This window comes from Ooceraea biroi, chromosome 2 (genome assembly GCF_003672135.1).
Source record: "Ooceraea biroi isolate clonal line C1 chromosome 2, Obir_v5.4, whole genome shotgun sequence".
In the NCBI taxonomy this organism is placed as follows: Eukaryota; Metazoa; Arthropoda; class Insecta; order Hymenoptera; family Formicidae; genus Ooceraea; species Ooceraea biroi.
In genome coordinates, this window is record NC_039507.1 from 8,086,213 (window position 1) to 8,100,075 (window position 13,863).

The 13,863-nt window shown below is 45.6% G+C and overlaps 1 protein-coding gene across 2 annotated transcripts in view; it reads right to left on the reverse strand.

Annotated features, from left to right (window-relative positions):
• The window catches only part of LOC105276823 (retina and anterior neural fold homeobox protein 2), a 46,149-nt gene that overhangs the window by 15,019 nt on the left and 17,267 nt on the right, over window positions 1-13,863 (reverse strand). For both annotated transcript variants that reach the window (XM_011334752.3, XM_011334751.3), the window contains exon 2: window positions 13,491-13,723. In XM_011334752.3, coding sequence (XP_011333054.1) covers window positions 13,491-13,723 — 233 coding nt within the window. The remainder of the gene's footprint in view (window positions 1-13,490; window positions 13,724-13,863) is intronic.

The following is a 13,863-nucleotide window of genomic DNA, read 5'->3' on the forward strand; positions in this document are numbered from 1 at the left end:
AATCAAATCTTATCTATTGCGAACAATTGTTTTTAATCCAGGAATTTTTAGATATTTGGTAACTTTTTTCTTCTATAAATATTGCAATTTAAAACTTTACTGATCGAGTCACTCATCGAGTGACGTTCAATCTCATGAACCGATCGAAAACCGTTTTTATTGCAAAATGCAGGTAACGAGTCACGCCAAGATTTGGCGATTTTCAATCTGGGACTCCATATTATCCGGTATTTAATTTCGGCTATGTCCCCAGATAGATTTTTCATCACAAGTTTCCTCCCCGATTGAAACCGCCCTTCGCGTTAGGCCGCAACGAGGTGGTGTGCGCTGGTGCGCACATACGTGCAAGCGCGCCCGCCTCCGTGCATGTGTGTGTACGAGGAACGAAAGGACGAACACTGGCCCGTAATGGAGTTTCCAAATATTCGGGGAGCCCTCGCTCAATTTCGAACAATTTGCATTTAGGGTGAAGTGCAATTAATAGAAGCGGGGTGTTGTCCCGCGCCATTCCACGCCTATTAACACTATATTCCGCGGGAGTTTAGCATATCGAGGGTGCAATATTGAGTTACGCGACAGTAATTATAATACTCGTTAGACGGCGCTGCGAGAGAGCTCGTCCTCCCCCGCGTACCCTCGCGGTCTTCAGGATCGAACGACGTGTTTCTCCCTCGACTTGGGGCTCCTGACAGTCTCTCTCGCTAAGAAACGCGACGAAAGTCTGAAATGACGTGTGTCGTCCTTATACCTCGAGACAATTTAATCGTTAACTAAATCTACTATTAAATATATCAACTATACTATTAATTATATCAACTATTAGATTAAGTAAAACCTTCATTAACATTTAAAATGTTTACGTGGGATAAAAATGCGAATTACGATGTTAGCTATTATTATTATTAACATGATGCGACTAATGCCGGACGGATAAACTCGACAACGTGCGACAGTAGTAATCGAACACAATAGCTTGCAATTCGCCTGACAATTTCTGCATTCGCTCAATTTCGCCCTCTCCCTTCCTCCTCGTTCGCCCCACGGAAGCCAATCATGCCGCGCCGTCTGATTTATTCTCACGCGTTTGTCACGCTGACTCGATTACGCGATCGCTCGCGCGCGACATTTCTGCACACACACACACACCCCCGCGCACGCATACACTCCATGACGATCTCCCTCTGTCTATGTACTCCTCGTCGTCGCGGGTCCCGCCTGAAGGAACGCGTCCGTCCCTTTATTTTTTTCTTCTGCGGGCGCCCTTCGTCACTTGCTTGCTCGCTTGCTCGCGCGCAGCAGGTGTCGCTGCTCCCACGATCTTCGCTATTTCCCGCCGGGCCATTTTCCCCGCTCGCGGGCTTTTCGCGCCTAGCGCCGGACCATTATCTTATTTTCCGCCTGGAAACATCGCACCCACAAGAAAAACGATCCGGGTGGGAGAGGGTGGGCGACGTGCGAGCGAGGGGTGGTTTGGGCGACCATCGGGCTCGGGAGATCGAGGAGGTGTTCGCGCGTAATAACATTTGTATCCGCGAACGCTCCTCCACCCTGATATCGAGCCAGGCGTTTTACCCCGGCTAACGTGCGAGATCCTCACCCCTGCTGTCTGCCAATGCGCCGCTCAGTTTCTTATGTTCGGAATCAGAAAGCGCGTTTATCGGACAAGAAGCAAGCTTCCATCGGCGGACGCGACAGGAGTCGATAACGAAACCTGTTTTCCATACCGCCATTTGTGAGATTTTTCACGCACTTTATGCGACTTTTTTCAATCTTTTTCTATATTTTTCTCTCTTGCTTATATACAGGGTGTCCCGGGTTTTAACCGACAAACTGCGGGAGCATATTCTACTAGTGGAAATAAGAAAAAATTCTTATATCGAGTTTGCTTAGAAATGCTTCATTACAAAGTTATAAACCAATATTGAAAAGAAATATCAGATAAGTAACAACGGAACATAGTGTAGAATTTGGAAGGTCGAAGATGTTTATGTTACGTGTATTCACATGTATTCATGTTCACTATGTTGAAACGATTCAGTATGATTGTTACTTTCGCAACAGTAGCTGTTAGATTTCAATCGTCGTGTCAACTAGCAATTACTATCAGAATGCCAAAAGTGTTTTCAAATGAGGAATACACCGATATTCATTTCGTGTACGGATTCTGTGACGGAAATGCACGAGCTGCCGTACGAGAGTATCAACGTAGATCTCCTAACAGGAGAGTACCAGATAGATTTAAAGCAACGAATTACTAATTCAGTTACTGAGATGCAACAAAATTTTCAGGAATGTCGTACCGTAACAAATTCTGTACTACGTCGATGTCTAGCTTGTATCGATGTGCAAGGACAACATTTTGAATGCGTCACTAAATCATTGCGTAGATAATTTTTATTTTTGTGAAAAAATCCGTTGTTACTTATCTGATATTTCTTTTCAATATTGGTTTATAACTTTGTAATAAAGCATTTCTAAGCAAACTCGATATAAGAATTTTTCTTATTTCCACTAGTAGAATATGCTGCCGCAGTTTGTCGGTTAAAACCCGGGACACCCTGTATATCGAAGAATAGAATCCTAAGTTAACACGTTCCTTGTCAAGCCGTTTTTGAATAGTTGTTATTGTCAGGCTTTTTGTATTTATCAAACTCTATAACGTGTACCAAAAACGTGTATAGAGTTTGACAAACATGTAAAGTAAAAATTGTCTATTTTTTCGTTTTTTGTGAGCTAGAAATTTAGTTTTTAGTAGAGTAAATAATGAAACATATAATAGAAACATATCATATAACAAATATCATGATAGAGCATGTAATAGTGATACCAATAATTATTTTCTTTCTACTTTATCTACCAATGATAAAAATATCACTTAATCTGAAAATAAGTTTCAGTGTGTAGCGAAAATAGTACACGCGAAAGGGAACGTGTTATTGTAATTATTGTAATTTAATCAATCATTATAAGTTTCGAGATTTTTTGGTAAACTATCCGCGCGGTCGCTGTAATTTATGTACGAGATCTCTTTAAATGTGTGAATATTATTTTATATATTTGATATATTATTTTTATCAATACATTGTCATTAGTTTACTGACCACTCTAATTTGTTATTTTTATCGACAATGGCCACTGTGAGAATGGTGATAAGTGATTACATGGAATCACCTTCCCTCCACAGAGGCTCATGGCACTTCGCATTATACCGAGGAAGGAAAACAATTCTTATCCGGTTAGAGCCCGATTATTATTGGGCTATTCGGCTGAATTTAGGCGGACATTAGGTTGATTTATGTGCACGGCCGGGAAGGGCAACAGATTCAGGTGCCATTAGTCGACCGTGACCTCGTGCGAGAATTCTCACCGCGCGTTGCGCGATAAACAGGTTCACCATGCGGGCCCGCGTATGGGTATTAATATCGCGGCGAGGCGTTCACGGGTCTCGGTTGGTTGACTGCGCGAGGGGGCACATGAGAATCGTGCCCCCGTAAACCATGGGGGATTACTTGATCCGCTTGCGAGGAGACCCACGAGGGACCGTTGCGAAACTGCACCGGATACGTCTGGAGGTAATGCACGACGGTAATTGCGCACGATACGTGCAATATGCGCTCGAGAACAAGCGCGATCCGTTCAATTAGTAGCCTGCGAAGTCTGACGTGTCGGAACACGTAGAAGCGATAGTTGAACGACCGGTTGAAATGGAACGGACGAGAGAATATACCCACCCTTGGCGCGTTGCCTCTTCGCAAATAAAAATAGGTCGTGTAAAACACGGAGGAGCATTTCCGCGTGAGATTCCCCTAATATTTGGCGAATAATGTCGCGCGTGGTGTTCATGACATTTGATTTGTTGCGCCGCGATCCTTGCCAGCAACGACGTGTGTGTCTGCGCGCGCGCGCGCGTGTACGTGTTGTTAACTTGATCGGGAGCGATAAATCTGCCATGTGGAAAAAGCGCGAGCAAATACAAATTATTACTCGATTTTGCGAGCACGGAGCGATAAAAAGTTTTAATTTTCATGAGGTGACGTTTAAACGTGAAAAAAGGGAGGAAGAAAAAATACAAATAAATGAGCGATCCGCCCGTCAATTTTTTAATTCCCCCCGGCACCCCTCGATCCCCGCGTTGCATGCGCAATTGCGCCCGCTGCGTCGCGCCGCGCCGCGCAGAGAAATTCGCGGCAGTAGCCATGGTTACGCCCGTCCGCCGACGGGGTGGGCGGAGGCGGCGTGCGTGACTAATTTGACACCCCGTAGATATAGGTGCGCCCCAGACAGTCACCTGCGATTCGTGCCGGGCTCGTGTCAGCGCTAACGATCACGACTCGGCCCCCCCAATCATTCCGAATTAAACGCTCCGATAAGCGTTTCCGCGATCGATCCCGGAAGAGCATGCCGCCGAATCCGCTCCAAGATCTCGCGCTCGCGGCTCTTGCGTAACCCGACTGGCGGCTCCCAATCTTCGAAATGTTGTTATACCGGTTACCGATTAATGAACAATGTCGCGTGGGAATGCTGCATGAAGCTGCATGCGTGATAAACGCGTAATGTAAACTGAGAAAGCAGAATTATCTTGGTGCTTTGTTCATAACAATATTCTTTGAATTCTTGTATTACGTGCATCGTGCGATTTTGTCAAGGTGTGTCTCTCCTTGATCGCTGCCGAACAGAATTCTAAATTGGACCGAAATGTAAATTCTTTAATTAATTTACGATTCATTGGTTGCTATTTTATTGGCAATTTACGTCAAGGTTTTTATTTGCATCGTTATAACACATACAAGATGCATCTTGCGTTTTGAACATTGAACGTCGACTACATTAGGTTCATTGAAATGCATTTCTTCTTGTTAATCTACTCATCATACGATGTAACATCACAGTTTGAACGGTTGAGATTAAGGTATCGCATTAAAGTGTCACGATAAAAACGAAAAGAATGTTGCGCAGGTTACAGCAAATTAGTCTGCAAATTACTCCGCGGCTTTAGCAACAATTATATCGGTAAACCGCGTAATGGGAGGGTGCATTTTGCCAAATAGAATATTCGCGTTAAGCGCCACTAAACATTGCAGCGTCAAATGATTTATTTGCCGAGCGTTTAGTGCAGAGTGCGCGCGTCTTCGAGCGAGGTTTCCATGCCGACGTGCCGGTAAATAATGTTAAACAGCGCCGCGTGTGTGTGCAAAGGGGTATATTCCATCTGCACCCCTTTATTACAGCGGCGTAACGCCTCGACGCGGTATCATTTTTCCGTCGCGAGAACCCCTCGTGGCGTTGTAACCCGTACCCCGAAGGGCTCCGGTCGCCGCTTCTGAGGTACATGAATGGAATATGCCGAGACGGTGTAGACACCCGAGAAGAGAAAATTTCGAAACAGAGAACGAGAGAACGATTCGTGGCATTCTATGACTCCTTCCCCCGTAGCATGAATAAATAAATAATTCGTCCATTCAACCCTAATCTCTCTCACGCTTTTACGTATCACGCTAAATTATCGTTTCGACATCGACCCATGGAAATTTAATCGGGCAAACCACGAAAGAGGGAATGGAAGGAGAGAGACATTTGTTAACGGTTGTCGTTAACGTGCGCGCAATATACGTTGATAAAAATAGCGTAGCGCGCGTAGTCGACGCGGCGCGCGAATTTCCTTCCGGGCAACGGCGACGGAAAGGTACGGAAGATCGCTTTTTTAATTGCGCTTTTGAAAGCTTTCAGAAGGCCATCGCAATCCCGATATCGCGCACAGTCGCGACCTCTCCTCGCGTCTCCGGCGTCCGCCATTGCCTCGCCTCGTCCCGCTGAATCGTTTTAAATTCTTCCGCGCCGTTGTGTGCGGGGCCATCGAAAAAAATTGTAATCGAATTGGAGTATTTTTCCAATTGGCAATCGTCGAGCCGGCCGGACATGGAACGACGGGCATCCGACCGCGTTTTCTCTCTCTCTCTTTCTCCCTTTCTCTCGTGCCCGGCCTTCCGCTTTATTCATCCCCCTTTGCGACTCTCTCCCCCCTCCTTCCTCCCGTCCGAGTTGCCTCCACCGCTCGCTCGGTACCGAATTAGTTGAGCTACCGCGAAAAATCAATCTCCCCGTTTTTTTCCGCCTGCACGGCGGATTCGCCGACAACACCACCGATTCGCGGACAAAGCGAAAAAATTGCGCGGATCGTCCGTACGATACATCGTCGCGTTCTATTGTACTTCCGTAAATTGTGCCGCGGGTTTCGCGCGAACCCTTGGAAAAGTATAATTAACTTTGCGTCCAATGGATTAACATCAAAGATCTAAAAACCACGAGGAAAGATAGTGACCGGTCTCCAAGAATTCTGCTCGATGTTACAGTCTCGTGGTGTTCACAGTTAATCCATTCGATGCAAAGCCAAACGCTCCTTTGAATCGTCCTCCTGTTCACGTAGAAAAACAAAGTGCGAGAGGGAAAGGAGAGCGGCAACGTACAGGTAATGTTTATCGCGCCTATTAACGAAACTCGTTTTATTCCGATACCGGCCACGACGGAATTGTCCTTCTAAACTCGGGGAGTTTTGTGGCCGGCGACCATAAAGCCGGATATCGTGTTTATCAGAACGCATGCACAGAACGCAAATTACCCGGCCGGGGTAAAGTCGACACCGGCACGCGAGGTAATAATTCGCCGGTGAGAGCGGGCGCGCGCCGCCGAGGCGCAATCGACCCCATCGCAAACGGGAACGGGATTTCGTTTTCATTAATTTCATGCCGCGACGGATGTACGTACGCGGGGGCGGGATTGCTCGAGGTCGGTTCGCTTGGGGTTCAGAATCGGCGAGGGTGGCCAGGGAAGATATTCGACGATCGCGTTTAGACGCCGCTCAAGTAGGTTCCTCGTCGCTGCTGGTTCGGTACCGTGCGCGCATTACGTGACACAACTTTTGAAAGGTCCGCGGGTGTGCTTCCTGCCGGGGGTTAATTCCGGTAAGTGTTTCCACCGAAACGCCCGGGCCCGGCAGATCGATTTCGGGCAGGTCGCCCAGCGAATCGCCAAATTAGTCGGGTATCGTTTATTTTTTTCGACGTGGTTGTCGCTCCATCCTTCTTGTTTTCTTCCTCTCCTTTTGTCTTTCGCTCTCCCTCTTTCTCCTTGGCACGATCGCGTGACAGGCGAGTAATGCGCGCGCGCCCCGACAATGGGTCTATAATAATATAATAGATCGCCGTGTAGTTTCGCCGACGTTTCGGCGCACGAAAACCGATAAAAGGCGAGACTCGAAACGGAAATGACTTTTAGTGCTGTATCGAAATTGGATTATCATCGAACGCGCGCGGAGGATGCATTAGAGAGTCGCGGGTTAAGGGAACATGAATGCCAATTACACGGCGTGCGAGTTGACACTGACGTGTCAATAGGAGGTGAAAAATACACATCGGAATATTATTTCGAAGCTTTTTATTTTAACGTAACATGGCAATCCAGCAATCCAAACCTGACATCATGTCCCGATCAATAAGGCAAAAGGTCGGTGATTGTGCATTCTGCAATTTGTTTTTGGCGAGTCCATTAACCATATTATTATTATTTTATTGTTGTTTCTCTAGATTATCCACACATATCCTGGTGCCATTCGGTCGGCGGAAATGCCAGAAATATCGAGGACCAATTTAACCGGATTTCACTTTACAGAAACATCATAACTTTCTGTAGGGAGATAGTACTCCACGATCGAAGCGTAAATGCGCGTAAAGAAGCACGGAATTCCCGAATAAAATTTTTATTGCCAGAATAAAGATAAGAAAAAAGGTAAAGTTAGAAAGAAGGAGAGAGAGAGAGAGAGAGAGAGAGAGAGAGAGAGAGAGAAATAGAAAGAAAGAGAGGAGGAGGAGGGAGGGAGGACCTCATGAAACCGCATAAACGCGGGATTCGTCGAGGTCGAGCATCCGCAGTCGAAGAATCGAAGCCACGGTTAGTAATTTACGAGCGAACCCGCGCTCGTAAATCTAACCGAGTGAAGTTGCATTACCCAATTCCATTTATCTCTTTGAAAAGATGCGACCCCCCGTATGATTCCCGCGCGCTTTTATTCCCTTTTACATTTTCTGCAATCTATTTTTCGATTTAGCAGGCAAACAAACATTACGCGCGATTTAAAGCTAAACCATTTGCCCATTAATTGATTCGGGCGAAATACTTTTGTCGCTGCGTGTAAAATAATGTACTTTTAACGAATAACACAAACAGTAGGCGTTTAAAACGCCGTGCGTGTTACATTCTTTTAAAATCGTCGTCGCCCCATTCCGCGCCGCCGTCCCGGACGAAATTGAAATAAAAACGGAGCGTATTTTAAATTCCGCAAAAATGCTTGATAACGAGCGGGCTCGCGGGAGCACGAGCAGCGACATAACAATGCTCGTTATTAAAGTTTCATTATACGCGTATGACGCAAACAAGTAAACAATCTAGAATATCGATTCCGCGAGCGTGCGTCAGCGCTCTAATGCGAGTCAACGAATTCTTTCTCCCTGTACGTTAATAACGCGCGAATAACACGACCAGTTCCAGAAGGAAACGTCTAATTGCCAATCCAAGATTATTCAATGTGCAATTAACTTAATCGCGCGACCGTAACGTACGCGTAACGATCGCTTCGATCGCGAGAGCGCTCTGACGTACACGTGTACGCGCGAGCGGGACCGGGGAAAAGCTGGAAAACGCATGGCGCTTTTCCGATGACAATCAGACCGCAGCGACCGCCGACGGAATCCCGTCCGCGTTCCGCCACGCCCAATAAAAGCCCCTCTCTTTCTCTTTCTCTTTCTCTCTCTGCCTGTCACTTCTGTGTTTTCCACCCCTGTCCATCCGTCCCTTCGAAACCATCTCGTCGAGCGGCCTAATAAATCCGACAGACGGGATTGGCGTGCGCTATCAATTAAAAATGATGAAACCGAACGGCGCGGGCGCGCGGCTCGCCGCGAGCGGACGGGCGAGCGAGCGAACGAGAGCGGCGCACCGCGCGCTGCATCGCGAGCCAAAGCTGATTCCGCAACCGCCTTGTCCGCTCGGGCGTAATAAGCTTAAGCGATTAGGTATACCTCGGTGAGAGGGAGGGCAGAGAGGGGTGGCTCGAGCCGAGACGTGGTGCGGTACCGCGGTGTTAGCGTGAGATTGTGAGGGGTTGAAAATAAACGAGAAAGAGAGAAAGAGGGAGAGCGCGAGCGGGAAGAAAATTGGAAAAAGTGCCGCGTGCGCGGGAGGAAGAGAACGACGAAGACCGGGAGGCGGACGAGAGAGCGAGCATGCCGGCAGCTCGGCGGGTTTTAAACGCAATTTAAATTTTTAATTGCAAGTCCACCGCCGCCAGAGACCGACGCCTCCGCCGACGACGCTCCGTGTCGCGTCTCGTCCCGGAGATCCGTGCGGCGGACTCGTGCCTCGACGAAGAATTCTCTGTCCGGAATTTCTGTGATGCTGATCATAAGATCATCAGTGAGGCGATCGAATGCGAATGCTTGTAGCGCAAGCAGAAGGATGAACGAGCGAGTTAAGAGAGCGATCAGAACAAGTGCTGCATTTATATCTTTCGTCTTTACGTTACGTTGTGTTACTTGCGTGCGCTTAAAGCGATTGCCTTTTGTTTGAATATTCGACTGTGTAAAGACTATTCCCGCGTTATCATAATTAAAAGATCTATAAAACTGCGATGAGCAATGATAAACGTGAATAGCGACGATGTAGTCATGAGAGAGACAGAGGGAGACAGAAAATATCCAGAATTCCATCAAAATTTATTTTGTAACGTCCATCTACTTTCTTCGTGAATAAATAACGCTGCCCGTAATTTTTATTACTCGATACAGGTCGCAACGCAAATAACCGTCGTGCTATTGGGACATGAACTGCACTTGTGAAGGAAAGCATCGTGCATACTTCAGCCGCGTTGATCGTCGTTACGATTTATAGATCGCGGCGTCGCGTGATCTTCGTACATTCGCCGTTATGGGAACCTTTGACGAGATCAACAGCCCTGGTGTATGCGCGACGGCATTGTGTACCGAATAGCCGACCGATTTTGTGCAAGTCGATAACGATGACGACGACGCCGTGGATCGTGATGAATAACGAGCGCAGTCAAAATTTAACAAGTCGAGATACACAGGAACGAAAGCAACGTAATATGAATGTAATATTTCATGTAACTGCACATAATATTTCATGTAATTTTACGTCACGCATAGGCCACTTGCGTTAGCGGTAAATTATCTGTTAACAATAGGCGACCAGTTGTCGCAATTTATATCTCGAATAGTACGCGAATGACGTGGTTTATATGTGTATAAAAATGCAATTCAAAATTTCCTCGTCGCATAAACGCGGAATTAAATCGCACATTAAATAGTGAACGCGTCTCGAGGAAATTATTACATCGTGCTTGTAATGCCAACGAGCATCTTCATTTGCATGTAGATCATCTTGTACGTTTATTCTACCATTTCCGGAGTGAAATGACATTGTTATTTAATGATTGCGACTTAATTTTACAGTACCTCCCCAAGATTGAAATCCACCGTTACGTCACCAAGCGAGATCAGAAGATTACAGTTATAGCATGCCCTTTGCAAAATAACGCGTGACTGTTTATACTCTTTATTTTCTTTCGGCTATTTTTGTTATTATCGAATAATAATCTTTCGAAATATACACGAGAGTTTACTCTATTTTTTCTCTTTTCTCTCCTTTCGCGTCTTATACGTGATTGCATATATAATATCAGATCAGCATTAATGAAATAATTTGCAAACTAATTTTGCAGCACGCGTCTACATAACGCGACTCGATCACCTCTATCCGTTTTTGTAATTCGTTTATATTTTTAATATGCCGCTTTATCACCTATCTGTTCAGAGAAGGTCAATTACAGAGCAATTATTTTATACCTACTTGTTTCGCCGACGTGCTTATCTCGCGATGTAAACTGCCCGTTAATTGCGACAATGAAAGTTCCATGGACTGCCTAATGGACGGACGATTCGTGCCTCGCCTATTTCTAAATCACCGTGCACTTTTTTAAGTGACGTCCGTAATCGACTTAAGGCGCGAAGGTAATTCTGGCGTTTCTGGCATTGCGTGCTTAATGGTAACCCTAACGAGCCAAATGCCCACGACACTAGGAATTAGTACGGTCGCCCCGATAAAGCCCTAATTGCAATCGACGCATAATCTTGGCCATCGCCGGCAGGCGAGGGCCCCTCGCGCGCGGTAATGGAAACTTAAGGCGAGCGCCCGGTAAAAATCAATTCCGCGTTCGAGAAGGTAGAAAAGAAAGCAGGTGCTCGTAAAGCCGCCGGTCGGGTTATTATCCCAACCGTGTTGCCGAGAGCTCCGCCCAATGGCGTAACAAGGTGGCGGGACCGAGATCTTCTTACGAGCCACCCTCTCTTTCCCTACTCGCGCGCTTTCATCTCTCCTTACTTGACAAAATTAAATTTATTCGCGGTGATGGAATTATCGAATCCGCTCATCCGATTACAATTTTCATCGAGATAAGCGCGAATTAATGATATCGGAATGTTTAGCTATTGTTACCAGAAAAACATTATTTTACATCATCTCGTTATCGTTTATTAATTGGTTTATTTGTGTTGAACTTTGTGTCCTCCAAGCGTTATGCGGTGAGCTCCCACCGCAGAATACTCGAGTATCGCAGCATTTTTAAGAGTAAGCAGATAAACGTAATTGAATGAAGTACTTGGGGATTACAAACCCCCTTTCGGTTTCGAGTTATGATTGCGTTGGGAGAGCTGCGGAACCACGGTAGCTGCGGCACTGGCCTCGGCAAGCGTGCCCCCGGGAGTCTAATCGATGCGTCGTCGCACGCGACTGCGTGCTTTTATCGCTGTCACGCACATAATTAATTTAATTTAGTCTAATACGTCGAGCCAGCGCGCCAGGCAGCGATTGCTGTTCCGATTGTTTGCACGGAAACGCCACCGTTTCACCCCTGCGGGCTCGCCGGACACGACATTCGTATCCGTCAAATTTCGGCCGCGGAAGAATAAATCAGCCGTTCGTGTCGCGCGTACGCGCTAAATTATTATTTCGCTCAAGCAGCCGAGCGCCAGAAAAAATCTCTCATCGGTGACCACGTAAGGTTTTACACGCGTCTCTCAAAAAAAGTAAAAATAATCTTGAACTAATTCTGAAATACATTGTTATTTTTTTATCTCCCCGTATGTCGGAATTGTGCTACAATAGATAATGTTACGAGTGCTACCAAATGGCAACTGACTATATTTCAAATACCACATTTATACGCAAAAGAACAGATATATATATATATATATATATATATATATATATATACAGGGTGTCCCGGGTTTTAACCGACAAACTGCGGGAGCATATTCTACTAGTGGAAATAAGAAAAAATTCTTATATCGAGTTTGCTTAGAAATGCTTTATTACAAAGTTATAAACCAATATTGAAAAGAAATATCAGATAAGTAACAACGGAACATAGTGTAGAATTTGGAAGGTCGAAGATGTTTATGTTACGTGTATTCACATGTATTCATGTTCACTATGTTGAAACGATTCAGTATGATTGTTACTTTCGCAACAGTAGCTGTTAGATTTCAATCGTCGTGTCAACTAGCAATTACTATCAGAATGCCAAAAGTGTTTTCAAATGAGGAATACACCGATATTCATTTCGTGTACGGATTCTGTGACGGAAATGCACGAGCTGCCGTACGAGAGTATCAACGTAGATTTCCTAACAGGAGAGTACCAGATAGATTTAAAGCAACGAATTACTAATTCAGTTACTGAGATGCAACAAAATTTTCAGGAATGTCGTACCGTAACAAATTCTGTACTACGTCGATGTCTAGCTTGTATCGATGTGCAAGGACAACATTTTGAAATGCGTCACTAAATCATTGCGTAGATAATTTTTATTTTTGTGAAAAAATCCGTTGTTACTTATCTCATATTTCTTTTCAATATTGGTTTATAACTTTGTAATAAAGCATTTCTAAGCAAACTCGATACAAGAATTTTTTCTTATTTCCACTAGTAGAATATGCTCCCGCAGTTTGTCGGTTAAAACCCGGGACACCCTGTATATATATATAACGCGAATAACGGAAATTGTTATTTGAAGGAATAAACGAGTTACCGAATCTATGAATAAACCGGTTAGTTTTTAATAGAAATGATCGAAAGTAAGCATTTTTACTGACTCTCAAGTGTCGCACCGGATTCTCTTGATCTCGCAGTGACGTTTAGAAACATCGAACCGTAATCTTCTTAGATTTCTCCGATCCGACTTGTCAAACCGAATCATCTCTTTTACGATCGCGTTTTAGCTTATCCAACGCTCGCTTCTTCTCTCATTTCAATATAATGGTAGACACGTTACCATCACATAAGATTTTGAGAAGGAACGCGAGAAAAGCGATCTCGCTCGTCTCGATTCCGATAAATCGGTCAGTTAAGTTCATGCGACTCACCTGAACACGAACTTCCGGCAGATTGACCTTCATGGCGAGCTCCTCCCTGGAGTAGACGTCCGGGTAGTGGGACTTCTCGAACGCCCGCTCGAGCTCGTGCAGCTGGTAGGTCGTGAAGGTCGTCCGGTTGCGGCGATGTTTCTTCTTGCCACCGTTACCATTTATGTCGTCTCCGCAACCCGTGCCGAGTTCCTCGTCGCTGCCACCACCGGTGGAATTGCAGCTGTTCTCACCTGGGGAGAGGAAGAGCCGTGCGAGTGACGGCGAGAGTGGTGATCAGGTCTCTCCTCGGAAACGGTCGTTATACGGGGGTAATAGGGGCGGTAATGGTGATCGATTTATCCGTAGTCGCAGCTATTACCCCCATTACCCG